Source organism: Loxodonta africana, chromosome 1, assembly GCF_030014295.1.
Source record: "Loxodonta africana isolate mLoxAfr1 chromosome 1, mLoxAfr1.hap2, whole genome shotgun sequence".
Taxonomy (NCBI): domain Eukaryota; kingdom Metazoa; phylum Chordata; class Mammalia; order Proboscidea; family Elephantidae; genus Loxodonta; species Loxodonta africana.
This window is the reverse complement of record NC_087342.1, coordinates 15,640,026-15,659,841: the sequence shown is the minus strand read 5'-3', so window position 1 is coordinate 15,659,841 and position 19,816 is coordinate 15,640,026. Positions and strand designations below refer to the sequence as shown.

Below are 19,816 nucleotides of genomic sequence, written 5' to 3'. Positions count from 1 at the left end.
GTCGATTCCAACTCATAATGACCCTATAGAACAGAATGGGACTGCCCCATGGGGTTTCCAAGGAGCGGCTGGTGGATACGAGCTGCCAGCCTTTTGGTTAGCCCCTGAGCTCTTAATTACTGTGCCGTAGGGCTCCATTTTTAGAAGAAGAACAGGGAGATAAACAACTATAGAAATTTTAGGATAAACACAACATAAATGACTATAGGGATTAACCATGGTAAGAAACCTAACCCATAGGGAACCTCAGAAGGGAGGGTCTTGTCTCTGAGCTTTGGGCCCAGATAGAAAGAGACTAGATTGGAGAGGTCTGTGAATGAGACACCAAAAAAAAAAAAAAAAAAAACCAAACCTATTGCCACTGAGTCGATTTCAACTCTTAGCGACCCTATAGGATAGAGTAGAACTGCCCCATAGAGTTTCCAAGGAGCGCCTGGTGGATTCGAACTGCTTACCTTTTGGTTAGCAGCCATAGCACTTAACCACTAGGCCCATGAGACACCAGAGGACTCCCAATTCCCAGGACTGAGGCTGGACTGCTAGGAGTACCTAAACCCAAGGATGTTTAAAAGAACTATAAAACCACACACAAATAATCACTTGAAACAAAGTTTAGGATTGAATTTAATTCAAAATATTTTGTCCTGCTCTAAGGGATATTTAATTCTTTAATAAAAGAATTTATGGAGAAATTGCTAGGATCTTATTAAGTAGTATGTTAAAAAAGAATTATCTAACACTTTATATGCAAATCAAATTACTTTGTCTAGATAAGGATCAGAAGGATTCAGTAAATGAGAATTAAGGATGGTAGATTTAAATTAGCAGTGCAGTGGTTAAGAACTCGGCTGCTAGCCAAAAGGTTGGCAGCTCGAATCCACCAGCTGCTCCTTGGAAACCTATGGGGCAGTTCTACTCTGTCCTGTAGGGTCGCTATGAGTTGGAATTGACTTGAAGGCAATGGGTGTGGTCTTGGTTAGGCGCCTCAAGTGGTTTATGATTGGCTGCTAACCTATTTGTGATTGGCTACTAACCTAAACGCTGGTGATTCAAACCCACCCAGCGGCTACATAGAATACATGTGCTTCCATAAAGACTGCAGCCAAGAAAACCCTATGCTCTGTAGTGCGTAAGTTTACATGAATTGGGGGCTGACCAATGGCAGATAACATGAACAACAGATTAAAATTGGGGAGCCAGAGGTGGGGGAATAGTAGGACGGACAGTCAGGAAGGGCAGAGATTATAGCTTTATGTGAGGAGAATTTTCTCATGTGGGGAAAAAGTCAAGTCCTAGTTTTCTGACAACAAACTGTCAAGATCAATTGCAATCTATTGTCAACCCTGCTCCCCTCTGTTCCACTTCTGTTCTGAGACCAGCTGCATGTGCAGTGCTTCCTCCTGTGACCCTAACCACTCAGAGGTAGGTCAGATATCAAGTTAAAGAACACAGTCCTCCAGGCTGCCAAGTCTGCCCAAGACCTCTTGCCAGCTACAAGCTTGGGAGTCCTCGCAACACCCTTCTGACCTGCTAGCTACAAATTCAGGGTTTCCCTCTATACTTCTTCAGGATGCTATCCATAAGCTTGAGGGTCCTCAGGCCCTCCTCATTTCTGACCTGCTGGTTCCTACTACCCCCTGGGGTTTTATAATTCTCCAGAATGTCTCACAGAACTCAGGAAAATGCTACACTTATGATTACAGTTTTATTACAGCAAAAAGGATACTGTCATGGATTGAACTGTGTCCCTCCAAAAATGTGTGTATCAACTTGGTTAGGCCATGATTCCCAGTATTGAGTGGTTGTCCTTCATTTTGTGATTGTGATTTTATGTTAAGAGGATTAGGGTGGGATTGTAACACCACCCTTACTCAGGTCACCTCCCTGATCCAATGTAAGGGAGTTTCCCTGGGGCGTGGCCTGCACCACCTTTTATGTCTTAAGAGATAAAAGGAAAGAGAAGCAAGCAGAGAGTTGGGACCTCATACCACTAAGAAAGCAGCACCAGGAGCAGAGCACGTCCTTTGGACACTGAGTCCCTGTGCCTGAGAAGCTCCTCGAACAGGGGAAGATTGAGGACAAGGACTTTCCTCCAGAGCTGACAGAGAGAGAAAGCCTTACCCTGGAGCCACACCCTGAATTTGGACTTGTAATCTACTAGACTGTGAGAAAATAAATTTCTCTTTGTTAAAGCCACCTACTTGTGGTATTTCTGTTATGGCAGCACTATATGACTAAGACAGATACAAATGAAGAGACGCATAGGTCAAGGTCTGGGAGGGCTCCTAATACACAGCTTCTATGTCCCAAAAAGGGAGGTGCTATCTTCCCACATTCATCGATGTGTTTTACCAACCAGGAAGCTCATGGAGCTTCCATGTCCAGAGCCTTTAGTGGGGACTTATTACGTAGGCATGATTGATTGAATCATACCCCCCTCCCTTAAGGCTGCTGACACTAGGTGGTGGATCTTTCTGGCCTGGCCAGTCCCCACCCAAGAAGTATCTTATTAACATAAACCCTTAGGAGTGGTCTGGAGGCCTCATCAAAAATGTGTAAATCACAGGAAATTCCAAAGTTTTAGGGGTCATCTCTTAAGAACCAAGAATAAAGACCAAATTATTTGGGCAGAGTTAATGATAAACCCCACATGTGACCATGAGAGTTGCACTAAAATGTAAGAGACTTATTCCAGAAGTAATGAGCTCCCTGTCCCTGGAAGAGCTTCGGTAATGCATGGCTGACCATCTGTCAGGGACATTGTAGAAGGGATTACCTACAGGGAACAGAGTGAACCAGAAGATCTTTAAGGTTCTTTTCAGTTATAAGATTCCAAGAACCCATGAAAGCCAATGGTGGTCTCAAGTGGAGTTAAATCTTTTGTTGAATCAAAAAAGGAGAAAGTTCTGATTCTAACTTTATATAATTCTGAAAGAGGACTAGCAGCTCCTTTTAGAATCTCCGGCAATACACGTCCACCTATCTCTGTCTTGTTTTAAACGCACCTTACTTCAAGAAGTATCATCACTCAAGCTAATTGCATTTCTTATTCAGATGCATTATTTTTGGCTTCAATTTTATCTAACAGTGTTATGACTTTTCAAAACAATCTCACTACAATTTTTCATTGCAAACATACTATAATTCAGTTGTTATCATTTAAGGAAATTTCGTGGGCTGGCGTGGAAACCTATTCCTACTCTGATCTGTCTCCTCCCAGGTATGGTTTTGTTTCTGTGAGCAAGTGAGTTCTGAATTCCAAAGTGGCTACCCCACACCTGGTCAATTAGAGATGTGGTCCTATACAAACGAAGTAGAGCTGTAGATCCACAAGCTGTAGTTAGTAATGGATCACTTCATACCAGAAATGACATGTTTGGGGAATATTCATCCTCTGATCATATGTTCAATGTCCCATGGTAAAGCCCTGGGTTTAGCATTATGGAGTAAACCAAGAGCCTGAGATTAGTTGCTTCTAATGCAGGATTATACTGAAAAGTAAGAGAGAGATTTTTTTTAGCACTCTCCTGAGTCCATAGGCAAAAGGAGCGGGTAAGTCTCTGGATATGATAGCAGAGGGAACAGGAAAGACACAGTGCCTGAGATATTCGGCTTTTTTGGCTCCTGGCAGCAGTGGGTGGAAAGAGCTTCCGCCCTGCAGAAAATCTACTGGAGAGGCTGGACCAGCTCCAGGGTTTGGCTGGCCCCCATCAGAGCTGGACCAAGCTCAGCCTGCTGTCCAGAATGCTGCTCAGGTTAGTTCTGCTCCAGCTGGGGACACCGGGATCTTATGAGTGGGCAAAGCACCTATAGCACAGCCTGTCTCTGACTGCTGTTACCCCTAGGGAGAAGAGCATGTGACACCAGAGGTGAGAGGGAGAATGAGAAGGGAGAATGGGGAGGTGGGATGTACACCTGTTTGTAATGTCGTTGAGGTTCTTTAAATCTTCATCCAGCTAGTCTAGCTAAAGGGTAGCCTAGTCAGATGACAGGAAGACAAACTAAAGTAGCTGTCTCAAGTGTCTTCAGACTTGGGAGGCTGCCGAGCACAGTGGTAAAGAGTGAGACCTTGGAAATGGACAGACCTGGGCTCAAATCTAGGTCTACCACTTGTTAGCTGTGTTACTCTGAGTCTCTAAGGCTCAGTTTCCTTGTGTGCAGAAGTGAGGAAAATATCATTATTAGGATTAAAGCATTAACCCAGAACTTGGCCCATAGTAAGGCTCAGTAACTGTTAGCTATTCTTTTTTTAGTTCACTACATGTGTATAAGTCATTAGCACTAAAAAGGGCAAATAACCTAAGGTTGTGTATTTGTTGTTGTTAGCTGCCACTGAGTCGACTCCAACTCATGGTGACCTTATGGACAACAGAACAAAACGTTGCCCAGTCCTGCATCATTCTTACACTTACCAGCATGTTCGAGTCTACCACTGTAGCTACTGTGCCCATCTATCTCACTGAGGGCTCCCACGCCCTCGTTGGCTCTCTGCTTTATCAAACATGATGTCCTCCTCTAGTGACTGGTCCCCTCTAATGACATGTCCAAAGCAAGTGAGCTGAACAATGTTCTGTTGTGATCCATTAGGTTTTCACTGGCTAGTTTTTGGCAATAGATCATCAGGGCTTTCTTCCTCGTCTGTTTTAGTCTGGAAGATCCTCTGAAACCTGTCTGCTGTGGGTGACCCAGCAGCTATGTGAAATACTGGTAGCATAGCTTCCAGTATCATAGCAACACACAAGCCACCACAGAACGACAAACTGACAGATGGGCGATGGAGGTCATATATTTAGAAGTACGTAATTCCAGTTTGGAGCCCTGGTGGTGCAGTGGTTAAGTGCTCGGCTGTTAACAGAAAGGTCAGCAGTTCTAAACCACCACTGCTCCACGGGAGAAAGATATGGCAGTCTGCTTCCCGTAAAGATTACAGCCTTGGAAACCCTAGGGAGTAGTGTTCTACTCTGTCCTATAGGGTTGCTATGAGTCAGAATCAACTTGATGGAATGGGTTTGGTTTAATTCCAGTTTGAGGGAGGCTTTAGATGCTGGATCTGAATCTCTGTGTTCAATGCCAGTTCCCACATTTTAAGTGGGGTGCTGATAAACTAGAGTTCATTTACAGGAGGGCAATCAGGATAGGGAGGAGCACCAAATTCATTTGTAATGAGGCATGGGTGAAGGATCTGAAGGCTGGAGAACATTAAGGGGAGACCTGAGTGTTGTCTTCAAAACACGTGCAGGAGGGAGAAGACTTGCGCTTGGGTTGCAGAGAAGAAAGTAAAGAGCAATGAGCAATAGTTTCAGAGAGGAATAATTTTCTTTCAATATAAGGAAGACTTTTTCAACAATTATAGCTGCCTAAGAGTCGAATAGGAAGCTTTGTAAGTGGTGAGCTTTTTATCACCTGAAGTGGTCAAGCAGAGGCCATTTGGCCTTCTCTCAAAGAAGAGATAGAAAGAACTCCAGTGCAGCAAGGGAATTTGGACTAGATAGTATTTAAGATCCTTCCAATTCCAAGATGCTGTGAAAGGACAGGCATAATAGGAAAAGAACTGTACTGAAAAGTAGGAAACCTGGAACTCTGAGCTTACCAGCAAACAGCTGCACGGCTCTAAGCCTCAGTTTCTCCACATGTAAAGTAATGAGGTCAGTTGGGATCTGTTTTTATAATGGCGAAAAGTGATAAGGTCTAGGTAAATTGTATAGACAGTGGTGTTCATAGACCGCCATATCTTTCTCCGGTGGAGTGGCTGGTCGGTTAGAACTGTTGACCTTTCTGTTGGCAGGAGGCGGAAGAGATTTTTAAATATTCTTGGTGGGCTTCCTAGAAAAACTGGGTCATAAAGACAGAATTTGGTTGGTGGAAAGGAGCTGAGAGAGTTCTACTGGCTCCTCGGGTCCAAGAACAAGGCTTGGAGAGAGGTGGGGAGATTACTGAAGAATCCAGCCTAGCTAGAGCAGAGGGCTGGGATAGGGAGTGGCAGTGGATAGAGCAAGAAAGGAAGGAGAGGGGAAAATTCAGGAGAGTCTTAAGTGTTGGTTCAAAGAGTATGGAGATCCTGAAGCCAACTCTTCAGACATGGATTGGACTGGACAATGGGTTGGAGAGGGATGCTGGTGAGGAGTGAGCTTCTTGGATCAGGTGGACACTTGAGACTATGTTGGCATCTCCTGCCTGAAGGGTAGATGAAAGGGTAGAGGGGGTTAGAAGCTGGTGAAATGCATATGAAAAGAGAGAGTGGGCTGTCTCATTAGGGAGAGTAATTGGGAGTATGTAGCAAGGTGTATATAAGTTATCATGTGAGAGACTGACTTGATTTGTAAACTTTAACTTAAAGCACAATAAAAATTATAAAAAAAAAGAGTATGGAAATTTCCTCATGGGCAACGGGAGAGCCATTCCTCAAAGGCTTTTGAACTGGGATGACATGACAAAGCAGTGTCTGAGGGAAGTAGGTCTGGTTGCTGAACTGAAGTGAGTGGGGAGAGGGGCTGACTTGAGTGCTGGGAGACAGTAATGAAGAAGAGGAGCTGCCCTGGACAGAACACAGTTCATTCATTCATCCAGGCCATACTCCCATACACCCACATGCCTGTCTCCCCAGACACTTATTTTTGTAATTTCATACTCGCAAAGTAGTGTAGTAGAAAAGCATTGTTTCTGGGGGCGGAAGACCTGGGTGGGACTTCCACCTTTCCTGCTGTTTAACTTTACAGCTTCATTAATTTCCAATTTTCCCTAGCAATTTTCAGGTGTAACAGGTGGAATGTCATAGTTGTAATCACAAGAATGAGAATCAAATGATATCACAGATGAAAAAGAAGCCTCTAAACTATGAAGTACTGGATAAACATAAGGAGGTTACTATTCTACCTGGGAGCCAGTTGGAAATTGGGAGTCAGGCAGTGGGTGGCCTCCTCTGGGGAAGGTGCCATGGATTGAATTATGTCCCCCCAAAAATGTATGTATCAATTTGGTTAGGCCTTGATTTCCAGTATTCTGTGGTTGTCCTCCATTATGTGATTGTAATTTTATGTTAAAGGGGATTAGGGTGGGATTGTAACACCACCCTTACCCAGGTCACATCCATGATCCAATGTAAAGGGATTTCCCTGGAGTGTGGCCTTCACCACCTTTTATCTCTGAAGAGATAAAAAGAAAGGGAAGCAAGCAGAGAGTGGGCACCTCATACCACCAAGAAAGCAGCATCAGAAGCAGAGTACATCCTTTGGACCCAGGGTCCCTGCACCTGAGAAGCTCCTTGACCAAGGGAAGATTGAGAACAAGGACCTTCCTCCAGAGCCAACAGAGAGAAAGCCTTCCCCTGGAGCCGACACCCTGAATTTGGACTTGTAGCCTACTAGGCAGTGAGAGAATAAATTTCTCTTTGTCAAAGCCATCCAGTCATGGTATTTCTGTTATGGCAGCACTAGATGACTAAGACAGGAGGAGACCTTGCTACATCTTCCTTTGATAAAAATCAGAAGACCAAAGGCAGACCTTGTTCTAAACCTCTTGCTTGGTCTGAGAAGTCACTCCAGTTCTCTGTGTCTCCTGCCTCTCTATGTTCAGAAAAGGAGAAATCGGAGTTACCCCTATTATAGCAAGCGCATTTGTGAGGATGAAGGGAGACCATGGGTATAAAATGGAACATGAGATTGGCTGGAAAGGCTAAGGAATGCCTCTAGAAAAGAGAATTCCTGGAAGGACTGGTTGTTCTCCAGGTGAGATGCTCTAGGAAAACGGATGGTCCTATTGGTGTCCACCCCCCCCCAACCCCCCATGATCTATGATAGAGATGGCGGTGCCAGTGCATGGGTAGGTGGGTGGGGGTGGGGTGAATGAGGAATGGGTGCAAGTAGGAGCCAGTCATCTATGAATAAACAGCCTCTGCAGCTAAAGGGTTGAGATGGTTGGTTCACATCCTGGAGAACCCTCCAGAGGATACGGTTGGGGATTAGGACGGAAACAGAAAGCGAAGAGGCTCTGGATTGAAAAAAGCGGAATTCTCTTCCTTTTTAGGAAGTTGTTAGTGGCCATGGAGTTGATTGTGACTCATGGCCGCCCCATGTATGCTGAGTAGAACCACTGCATAGGGTTTTCAAGGCTGTGACCTTTTGGGGGCAGTCATCAGGCTTAACTTCTGACGTGCTTCTGGGTGAGTTCAAACCACCAACCTCTGGCTAGTAGCTGAGCGATCAACCATTGTGTCATCCAGGGACTCCTTTTTAGGGTTTAACCAAAAAAAAAAAAAAAAAAAAATCCGTTGCCATCAAGGCAATTCTAACTCATAGCAACCCTACAGGACAGAATAGAACTGCCCCATAGGGCTTCCAAGGGATGACTAGCAGATTTGAACTGCTGGCCTTTTGGTTAGCAGCCAAGCTCTTAACTACTGTGCCACCAGGCTCCTAGGGCTTGGGGCCTCAGAAAATAAGTAATACCTTTCAAGCAAGGCTGTTTTGAATTATAGAGCTTTGCATTTCTTTTCCTTTTGGTACTCTATAATTTTTTTGTAAAATATTTTTTACATTGCAGCTTAATATTAAAGATAAAAATAGCAAAAGCCACCATCTACTAGGTGCCTCTGTGTACCAGGTATTATGCCAGGTGTGTTCATTTGCCATCTCTTTAACTCTCACTGCAGTCCTAGAGGGTGTTGTTATCCCCCTTTGAAGGACGGGTACACTGAGAATACGTTATTGACAGACTTGATCCAACCTCGGGCTGTTGGTGGTATGTGACTCCAGAGCCCAAGCTTCTCCACTGTTGTACACCACCTTCCACAGCCTGGGTAAACTAGGCTAGGGGTTTGATAAAATTTAGCCCCTGTAAAGAGAAGATCAGTGTTCCTGAGGCCTGCTAGGTGATGACAACAGAAATCATCAGGAGACCCCATGGGAGAGGTTTTCCTGTGAACAAACCAGGGCTGCTCTGGACCACTGCTCCCCTCCCCCAAGGAATCTGTTTCCAGGGCTACCTTGGAAGCCCTGGGCCTGGTTTCACTAAGCAAAGTGGAATTTCCTGACTGCATCTCCAGACAGTCAGCCAGCACCAGGGAAGAAGTGGCACAGGAAGAGAAAAACAACACAAGTGTCTTATATAGCCGAGTGGAGAAGAACGTAGACTTTTTTGGAGTTCACAAGACCAATGCGTGTTTAAGTATCTCCTAAGCCTGATACCCTGGGTGTGTGAACCCATAAAGCAGGGGTTCTCAATCCTCATGGAACTTAAAACATACCAATGCCCAGGCCCTGCGGCTCTGATTGAGTTGGTCTGGGGTGGAGTGAGGCATCTCCTCTACCTGGTTCTAAGAAGCATCCAGAGTTGAAAACCACTGCTACAAAGTCTTCCCCTTGGTAAGAGCCACTGCTGAGGAAGTGAGAAGGAATTGCAAAGGGGAATGACTAGGTTCCCGAGGGCCCGGCCCCAGTGAGAAGCCCCAAAGATGTCAGGGTTGCAGTGACAGGAAAGGCAGGGCCCTCACCTTGTCACATAGCCTGTTCTTCTTCTTTTTTTTTTTTTTGCCAACCTCATCGTCAGTCATACAGCAGATGTATCAGGAGGGAATAATCAACCACCGTTTGCGGAGAAGGTCCAGGAGGGAAAGACCAGAGAGGAGCCCTGGCGCTGCCCAGAAGCTGAATGTGCAGAGTGTGTGTGTGGTGTGGGGTGGGGAGACAGTCACTGGGCCAGGAGGTACGAGCCCTGGTTCTACTCCAGCTCTGCCATGAATTGTCCTTGTGGCTTCAGGGAAGTCACCTTTGCTTACCTGTGCCTGAGAGTCACCCTGAAAGTGAGGAAACTGGGCTAGTGCTGCAGTTCTCAACCCTGGCTGTATCTCAGATTCACCTACAGAGCATTTAAGGTGGCGTTAAGGAGCCCTGGTGGCACAGTGGTTAAGAACTCAGGCTGCTAGCCAAATGGTCAGCAGTTCAAATCTACCAGCCACTCCTTCGAAACCCTATGGGGCAGTTCTGCTCTGTCCTATAGGGTCCCTATGAGTCGGAATTGACTGGATGGCAATGGGTTTGGTTTGGTTTTTAGGTGGTGCAAAAAGTTTGCACTCAGCATGTAAACAAAACGTGGGCAGTTCGAACCCACCCAGTGGCACTGTGGAAGAAAAGCCCTGGTGATCTGCTTCCTTAAAGATTATAGGTAAGAAAACCCTACGGAGCAATCTACTCAGTAACCCATGGGGTTGCCATGAGTTGGAATTGACTTGAAAGCCCCATGGGTGCTCTTACCTGATGCTCTCTGCAAAGGTTACAGGGACCAGTTTCTTTCTATAAAACTAAAAAGAGATTGACTCTGACCTCCAATGACACCAGATGAAGCCACTCTGTCCTGTTATACAACCCTCCCACAGAAGATGTCATCCTCCATGCAGTGGTGTACAGTTTACAAGGTGTGTGCCCACTGGAGGGACAGTCACTGCTGAGAGAAGACAAGGCCAAGTCTCTACCAGCCGGCTGCAAGGGGGAAGGAGCAGCTGAGAAGCTAACTCTCGGGGAGGCCCTGGAGAGAGAGAGAGAGGAGGTGTGATAAGCTGCTGAAGGAGCACAGACTTTCTTTCAGGTGGGGCCTTCTTAGGGGAATTGGGGTGCTCCAGGACAACAATGACCTAAGTCCTGACTCCACCTAGAGTTGGGCACCTCCATGTCCCCACTCGGAGAGCCCACATGGGTAAGAGGGCAGTGAGCACTCATAGGCTTCCATTTGAAGGCCCAGCCTAATGGGCTTATGCTTGGGCTGCAAACATAAGGAGCCAAGGAAATGGGCAAGAGGCACTGTGGTCCCTCTGAGAAGTTGTGCTGGCTGGTGGAGCTCCTAGAAGGCTCTGTGACAGCCTCATGCCTTGCTTTCTTTCTTGCCTCTATTTTCCATCCCTGGTGCTCAGTTCCCATTTTTAGTTAGAGCTCCACTAACCCCTCCTCTAATGGAGAGGAAGCCTCCTCCCTCTAGAGTTCTTACACTGCATGCCCTCTGCCTCCCTCCTTTGGATTCTAGAAGCTCTCTGCTTCTCCGCCTTGGGTTTGCTCTCGTCAGGTTGTACATGACTGAGACATGAAGGGCAGGCAGGTGAGCTCAGATGGCCAGGGGCTGGGGGGTACCCATATTACCCAGCCACAGGTGAGGGATGCCAGGCCTCGGCCAAGAAGTTTCAAGACTTCCCCTGAAGCTAAATCCCTCCTGATGAAAATGGTCCACACCAGATCTAAGAAAAGTTAACCTTTCCCTGCAAATCAACTGCCCTTGGTTTTGTCTCTGGAGATGTGGTCTCTAGGCTGGACTTGTGGGAGCTGGTAGTTCTTTTGCTGGATAATCTATGATAAGTGATATAACAATAATAACTTTTTATCACAACTAATACTTATTGAGAGCCAGACACTGTGCTAAGTGTTTCGTGTATATTACCTTACTTTACCCTTACAGCAGTTTGATCCTCTTTGTGCCTCAGTTACCATTTTGGTTAGACATGAAGCAGAGCCATTCCTGAATTTGTTAATTTCCCCTTTCTGGGTACCGTGAGTTTCTCTTATCAGCTGCACCCTCAAAAACAAATTCCCACACAGCTTCCTGACACGGCCCCTCCTTAGTTTCAGGAAAAGGGGGAAAAAGGCGGTGATGGCTAAACTGGGGGTGGGGGCATGTGTGTGTAGTGAGGGAGAATGGTCTAGCCCTGAAAGTACCCCTGCTGGAAAAACGCAACCTGACCTCGCCATCTAGTGGACAAAAGAAGGAAATCAGGCTTTGGAGATGGACCAGGTAGAATTCCAGAAATAGTAACGTTTCCTACATTTAATAATAATTAAAAAAAAAAAAGACCTATGAAAAGTGGTTCAGTGGTAGAATTCTCGCCTTCTATGTGGGACACGTTCGAGTCCTGCCAATGCCCCTCACGCATAGCCGCCTCCCATCTGTCATAGGCTTGCGTGTTGCTATGATGCTGAACAGGTCCCAGTGGAGCTTCTACAGTAAGATAGACTAGGAAGAAAGGCTTGGTGACCTACTTCCAAAAATCAGCCAGTGAAAACCCTAAGGATCACAATGATCTGATCTGCAACTGGTCATGGGGGTGGTACAGAACTGGGCAATGTTTCGCTCCATTGTGCATGGGGTCTCCATGAGCTGGGGGCCACTCGCCAGCAGTTAACAACAACAGGAAAAGTTAACCTTTCTCAGCAAGTGAATATGGTGTTCTTGGTTTTGTCTCTGGAGATGTCTCTGGACTAGACTGGTGGAATTTTATAGTTATTTTGTTGAATAATCTATGATAAATGACATAATAACCATGACAACTAACATTCACTGAGGGCCAGACATGTGCTAAGATCTGTATTATATACATTAATGTGGAATCCTTATAGTCGGAATCGACTCCACGGCAGTGGGTTTTTTTTTTTTTTTTAATAGCGGGAAGAAGAATGGGCTTTTCAGTCAGAGGACTCAGATTCTAGTTGGCTGTGGTGCGACCTCTGAGTTGCATTTGTAAATTAGGACAACGTAGGCCTGTTGAGGGGATCAAATAGAACATGCTGGGGGCAGGCAGGGCACACAGGAGGCATGTGTGAAACTTCTGAGTGGGTCAGAAGGAGCTCACCATCGTTCCTGGGATGGGTCGGGGGAGATGGGACATGAAAGGGGGGGTCAACCGTGCCCAGCAAACCTGCAGCAGGTCTCCAGGCGGGCTATCGTTGTCCCCTGCCTCCTGACAGAACAGATCCCTTCCGCCTCCCTTGCTCCACACATACCTAGCATACATCTGCACAGAAGGTGTCCCTGATGCTGGTGATCTGACCGGTTACAAAAATATGCTCAGAACTAAGACCTGGTTCTATGTTTTCTCAATGTAAAATGAGGGGCTTCAAGTCAGCAGTTCTCAACCACGAATATGCATCGGAGTCACTTGGAGGGCTCCTTAAAACACAGATTGCTGGGCCCCACCCGAGGGTTTCTGATTCAGGTCTGGGCTGGGGCCCGAGGATTTGCATTTCTAACAAGCTCTCAGTGATGCTAAAGATGCTAACCCAGAGACTACCCTTGGAGAACCAGGATTTTAAGTATTCTAGTCTTCCTGGTTGAGCCCTGGTGGCACAGTACTTAAGAGCTTGGTTACTAACCAAAAGGTCAGTAGTTCAAATCCACCAGCTGCTCCCTGGAAACCCTATGAGGTAGTTCTACTCTGTCGTGTAGGGTCACGATGAGTTGGAATTGACTTGACAGTAACTGGCTCTTTGGTTTGGTGTGAGAAAAAGTGAATAAACAAGGAAGAGGTAGGCTTTTGGCCACAGGTGAAAAAAGACTTGATTCTGACTCATAGTGACCCTATAGGACGGAACAAAACCGCCCCATAGGGTTTCCAAGGAATGGCTGGTGGATTCGAACTGCTGACCTTTTGGTTAGCAGCTGAGCTCTTAACCACTGCACCACCAGGGCTACTTGTAATACTCAAGGACTCCTTACTACGTATGTTGTTGTTGGGTGCCATTGGGTCAATTTCTGACTCATAGCAACGCCATGTGACAGAGTAGAACTGCCCCATAGGGTTTTCTAGGCTGTAATCTTTATGGGAGCAGATTGCCACATCCTTCTCCCATGAAGAGGCTGGGCGGTTTTGAACTGCCAACCTTTCGGTTAGCAGCCGAGCGCTTAAACTTTTGTGCCACCAGGGTTCCTTCTGAACGTAAGAGGGTACAATGTTGGAAGGGATTGTGTCGTTAGTTGTCACCGAGTAGATTCCGACTCATGGCAACCCCATGCCTGCAAAGGAAAACGGCTCCACAGCGTTCTCAAGGCTGTGATCTTTCAGCAGATTGCCAGCACTGTCTTCTGAGGTACCTTTGTGTGGGTGTGAACTACCAACATTTTGGTTAGTAGTTGACTGCTTAACTGTTTGCACCACTCAGGCACTCCGGAAGAGAGAGAGAGGGACTGTAAGACCTGAAACCAAACCCATTGCCATCACGTTGATTCCGACTCATAGTGACCCTATAGGGCAGAGTAGAACTACCCCATAGGGTTTTCAGGGCTGTATTTTTTAATCTTTACAGAAGGAGACTGCCACATCTTCCTCCCGTGAAGCAGCTGGTGGATTCAAATCTCTGACCTTCTGGTTAGCAGCTGAGCGCTTAACCACTGCACCAACCAGGCTCCTTAGAGAGATGGTAGAGGTAACCTAATTCAACTTTAATTTCTAAGGTGAGTTTCAATGACTTTCCCAAAGTCGCACAGCTAGCCAGCAGCTCTTTCTCTTCAAGTTCCCAACTCACTCTCTTCACAAACAGGTCCCTTAGAAATCCCACAAAGTCAAAACAAGTTCATGAGACAGTTTAGCTCTGTGTGTGCCTCAGAGTCAGTCCCGCCTGCCCTCACCCCTGGCTCCCTCCGCCGCTCTCCTACCTTTCACCAGGGGGAAGAAGGAGTCCATCTCCACGCTGCTCCGGGAGTGGGAGATACACAGGGCGCTGCTGGGTACCAGGCCTTCCTGGGGGGGACTTCGCTCCGTAGTGCGGACCAGGCACCAGCCGAGCCGCTCGCTGGGCCGCTCCAGCAGCTCCACCGTCTGCCCAACCTGGATGGTCAGCTCACCGCTGTGGCCTGCGCTGAAATCCTGCAGAACCACCGTCAACTCGCATCCGCCAGAGAGCTTTTGGGGACAGGCCAAGTGGACCGTGAGGGCAGGGGGTGGGGGATGCAGGAGATGGGTGGGTGAGATGGGAAGGGGACAAAGGACACGTGAGAGCAGGGGCAAGGAGAAGAGAGGGAAGACAAAAGGGTGAGTATACAGAAGGGAATAGGTGGCATTTGGGGTGGAAAGAAGGCCGAAGATGGCAAAGAGAGTTGGGAAGTGAAAAGAAAGCAAGAAAAAAGAAGTAATTAACACAGTGCCATTCAATCACTCAGATGTTCTAGTTGTAGCAAGAGTCTGGAGCCTGCCCAGAACCAGGGCTTTGACTCTGATTCCTTCTTGCTTGGTTGGAGTTCTTTTCATTATTCATTTGGCCAAGCTTCCAGCCATTTGTGTCTTTAAACCTCTTCCCCCATAGGTCCCTTTCCTCCTTCCAAAGGCTCTGCCCTGTGCCCCATCTCTGCTCCCTCCATCGCCCCTCAGATTCTTACTGTGCTGACATCTGTTTCTAACCAACTCACTCTCTCTCGGTTCCAGGTGATGTTTGGGAACAATGAGGGAGATGACCTCCCTTCCTTCTAACCCCAGCAACGCCCCTATCCCCATCCCTGGCTGGAGCCATTAGCCTAAAGCAGAGGCTACTAGTGACACAAAGACGATAGTAATTCAAGGGCAGAAGCCAGCACTTCATTTATCTGGAAGGGGAATAGAACCAGTGTTTGACGCTGGCTCATCTACTGGGGCTAAGGGAAAAACAGGAGGGAAAGAAGAGGGTCACACCTTATTTAAGAACAAAGAGCCCTCCCTAGTGCTCCATCTGGCCTTTACTCCGGATCTGGCAGGTCCCCCACACTGATCCTGGGGCAGAACCAATAAAACTGGGTAGGGAGATCCGGGAGACAGGGACAACCCTACAGGCTGAGCTTTTCTGAGATTGGCCCTGCTTTTCCCCCTTCCTCTGGCCTCACAACCGCACGAGAGACGGTTAGTTATGAATTAGAACAAAGCACAGAGCCTCCCTATTGGAAAGGCAGCTGTACTTAGGGCAGTGTGCAGGTAGGGAAAGGAAGTGATGAAGAGGCAAAGAGGCCCAGCTCAACAGCCTGATTATTTTCCAAGGTTCAACCCGAAACAGCAGGTCAGAGGGAAAGCCTCTGTTCTACCTTCCCGGAACTTGCTTTTAGTCTGTGCATCTCTGATTTCAGTTCTCAGGGCCTGAATTTTCTGCACTAGGAGTTATATTAATACACTAGGCTCAACGTCTTATATAGCTATTTAACACACATTCTGAGAAGCTTCTGTTAAATAGTAAACACCACGAACATCACGGTGAATAGAGACCCCACCAGGGCCAGAAGCTCAGCATTCAGGATGGTGAGCATTTTCTACTAAAGGAACGTGAATGTCAGAATGGACCTGAAAAAGTTAAAATGATGTGTCAGCTTGATGGTTGCAATGTGCATCACTACCAACCACAGAACAGGGAGGTCCACGCTAAACACATCTCCATGGATGGGCATGGGACTGCAGCTGCAAATCGATCAAGAAGAGAAATCTGTAGGACAGAAGATGGAAGCTGGAAAGAGACAGGAGAAGGGAAAACACGCCTGTTGGCTCATTTTTTCCATTTAACTTCCCTGGTACCATTATAAGTGAGCCCTGGTGGTATTAGCAGTTAAAGCGCTCGGCTGCTAACCAAAAGGTCAGTGGTTTCAAGCCACCAGCTGCTGTGTGGGAGAAAGATGCAGCAGTCTACTTCTATAAAGATATATAGGCTTGGAAACCCTATGGGGCAGCTCTACTCTGTCCTATAGGGTCATATGAACCAGAATTGACTCTACAGCAGTGGGTTTGTTTTTTCTGGTTTTGGTCCCATTACAGGGGCCTTAGTGGCACAGTGGTTACACACTTGGCCGCTAATTGAAAGGTTGGGAGTAAAACTTGCCAGCTGCTCTACAGGAGAAAGATATGGCAGTCTGCTTCCATAAAGATAGTAGTTGCTGTTGTCGTCAGGTGCTGTCGAGTCAGTTCCAACTCATTGTGAACCTATGTACAACAGAACAAAGCACTGCCCGGTCCTGTGCCATCCTCACAATCATTGTTATGTTTGAACCCATTGTTGCAACCACTGTGTTAAACCATCTTGTTGGGGGTCTTCCACTTTTTCGCTGTATCTCTACTTTACCAAGTATGATGTCCTTCTCCAGGGATTGGTCCCTCTGATAACACATCCAAAGTAAAGGTTACAGGCTTGGAAACCCTGTGGGGGCAGTTCTACTCCATCTGATAGGTTGGCTACGAGTTGGAATTGACTCGATGGCAATGGGTTTTTGGATATTTGGTCCCACTGTATGCACAGGTTCCACTTCCCCCCTCTCCTGGAGTCATCTTTCCCAAAATGTCACTTAGAGAAAGATTTTGTGGAATGACAATACCTCCCATCTGTAGGTTGCTTCTACAGTCTGCAAAATACCTTCACATTAATAATGTTGTGAGGTTCAAACCTCACAATAACCTGGCGAAATTATCATCTCCAACTTTCACATTAAGGAACTAATGCTCGGGACAGGGATTGGACTGGAATATGGGATGGAAAATGATACTGGTGAAGAACGAGCTTCTTGGATCAAGTAGATATATGAGACTATGTTGGCATCTCCTGTCTGGAAGGGAGATGAGAGGGCAGAGGGGGCCAGAAGCTGCCTGGATGGACACCAGGAGAGAAAGTGAAGGGAAGGGGTGGGCTGTCTCATTAGGGGGAGAGCAAATAGGAGTGTATAGCAAGGTATATATAAATTTTTGTATGAGAGGCTGAACTGATTAGTAAGCTTTCACTTAAAGCGCAATAAAAATTTAAAAAAAAAAAAGAAAAGAAACTAATGCTTGGAAACGTCAAGATGAATGGCTGGAACATTCAGTGTGCAGAAAAACCATGTAGGGAGCTTATTAAAAATGTGGATTCCTCAGTAAATGAATCCTGATCAAAAGAGGGAATAAGAGGGACAGAATTTAAAATTCTTACAGAATTCAGACTTAATGGATCTACTGAGACTAAAGGAACCCCTGAATCTATTGCTTTGAGAAAATCTTCAAACCATGAACCAGAATTATCCCCTGAAGACATTTTTAAACAACAGTTTAGCTAAATTAGTAAAGAATGTTTGCCATGAGAGCTGAATTCTTTTAAAGCATTTACGTGAGAAATTGACAACGGTAACTTTAAAGCATAGTTGAGAAATTTATGGGGCATGGAGTCTGAGTCATTGGTGATGAAACAATATGGGTAGAGACAATGAGAATAGTAATACAATGTGAAAAATGCAACCAATGTTATTGAATTGTACCTGTGGAAACTGTTGAATGGGTGTCTATTCTGCTGTGCATATTTTCACCAAAATCAAAAGAAAAAATGAGGATTTCCTAACCTTTCCCTCCTCCACCCCTAGATTCCAATCACAGGCTATGTTTCAGTAGGCCTGGGTTAGCGCCCCAGGAATGTGCATTATTTAACAAGGCTCTCCCTTCCCCCCTCCCCAGACAATTCCTAAAAGGGGGTTCCTGGAATACTGCTAGGTGGCTTGCCCATAGTCAACCAGCTGGACTTGAACGCAGACCTTAACTACAAATGCCATGCTCCTTAAACCACACGACTCAGAGCAAATAACATATACACTTTTAGGTATATTTGGTTGGAGGGGGTGGGAGGCAGGTGGAGAGAAGACAGCAGTGGCCTGAGCTACTGGTCATCTTTGCTTGGCCTAGATCAGATCTGTCATGGATTGCATTGTGTCCCCCCAGAATGTCTGTCAACTTGGCTAGGTCATGATTCCCAATATTATATGACTGTCTACCATTTCGTCATCTGATGTGATTTCCCGATGTGTTGTCAATCCTATCACTACGATGTAAAGGGATGGATTAGTGGCAGTTATATTGATGAGATCTACAAGATTAGGTAGTATCTTAAGCCAATCTCTTTTGAGATACAAAAAGAGAGAAGCAAGCAGAGAGGCATGGGGACCTCACACTACCAAGAAAGCAATGCTGGGAGCAGAGTGAGTCCTTTGGACCTGAAGTTCCTGTGCAGAGAAGTTCCTAAACCAGGGGAAGATGGATGACAAGGACCTTTCTCCAGAGCCGACAGAGAGAGAAAGCCTTCCCCTGGAGCCAATGCCCTGAATTTGGACTTCTAGCCTACTACACCGTGAGAAAATAAATTTCTTTGTTAAAGCCATCCACTTGTGGCATTTCTGTTATAGCAGGACTAGACGACTAAGACAAGGTCTTTTAAACTTTTTTATTTCAGTCCTTTGTAAGAAATACATTTTCTATATTGACCATATACACTACATATGAATAGGCACATCACTGAGACTTAAAGTTTCACTCACATTTCCCCCTCTATTTCTATTTTTTCTCAATTACTGGTAGTATCCCACTACACTGTTTCTACCTTCCACTAATGGAGTCTTTGTAGAACCCTGCCTAGATGACGACTAAAGCTCCTTCTGACCCTGAGAATTTCTGTCACTGAGCTTTTGTTCTCTGGTGGTGGTGTTCCTCTGCACCAAGGCCAGGCTCTTAGTGTTCTTTCCTGGGATTAAGTGACATGTGGCCCAAGGTGGAACTTGCCCTGTGGTCAACATGGGACTTTCAGGGCAATGTGGTGAAGTCAGGGATGGGTGTAGACATCTGCCAAAGGGGCATAAAGCTCTGATTGCAAACAGCCCAGAGTGCCAGCCAGGTAAAAGTCTCACCGCCACCTAGCGAGAAGTTACAATCAGACCCACAGGTGGCGTCTAGGGGAAGGAGGATAAAGAGCCAGCCAGTGTGTCTTCCCTGGGACCCTACAGATTCCAGGGATCCTGTTTCTTGGCGAAAAGCCTGGACACACCACTAGATGGCAATGTTTGACCCCTGTATTAGGCTGCCCAGTCCAGACAGACAAAGGAGCAATGGAAGAAAGACAATCAATGGACAATTTCTTCTGCACTCACAAATAATAGATAATCCTGCTGAGACTTTAGATCCAGCCAAACACCATTATGGTTCAGATACAAAATGAACGTCTTGGTTCACCACATCTCAATGGCTTCGTCAAAGAGATTTAATACACCAGGTCCTCACCCATGACAAGGGAACTGGAAAGAGTGGCAGCCCAGGGGGTAAGGAGAAATGGCCAAG

At 46.3% G+C, this 19,816-nt stretch overlaps 1 protein-coding gene across 2 annotated transcripts in view; it reads right to left on the bottom strand.

Annotated features, from left to right (window-relative positions):
• The window catches only part of KALRN (kalirin RhoGEF kinase), a 769,081-nt gene that overhangs the window by 149,800 nt on the left and 599,465 nt on the right, over positions 1-19,816 (bottom strand). For both annotated transcript variants that reach the window (XM_064291948.1, XM_064291977.1), the window contains exon 34: positions 14,404-14,650. In XM_064291948.1, coding sequence (XP_064148018.1) covers positions 14,404-14,650 — 247 coding nt within the window. The remainder of the gene's footprint in view (positions 1-14,403; positions 14,651-19,816) is intronic.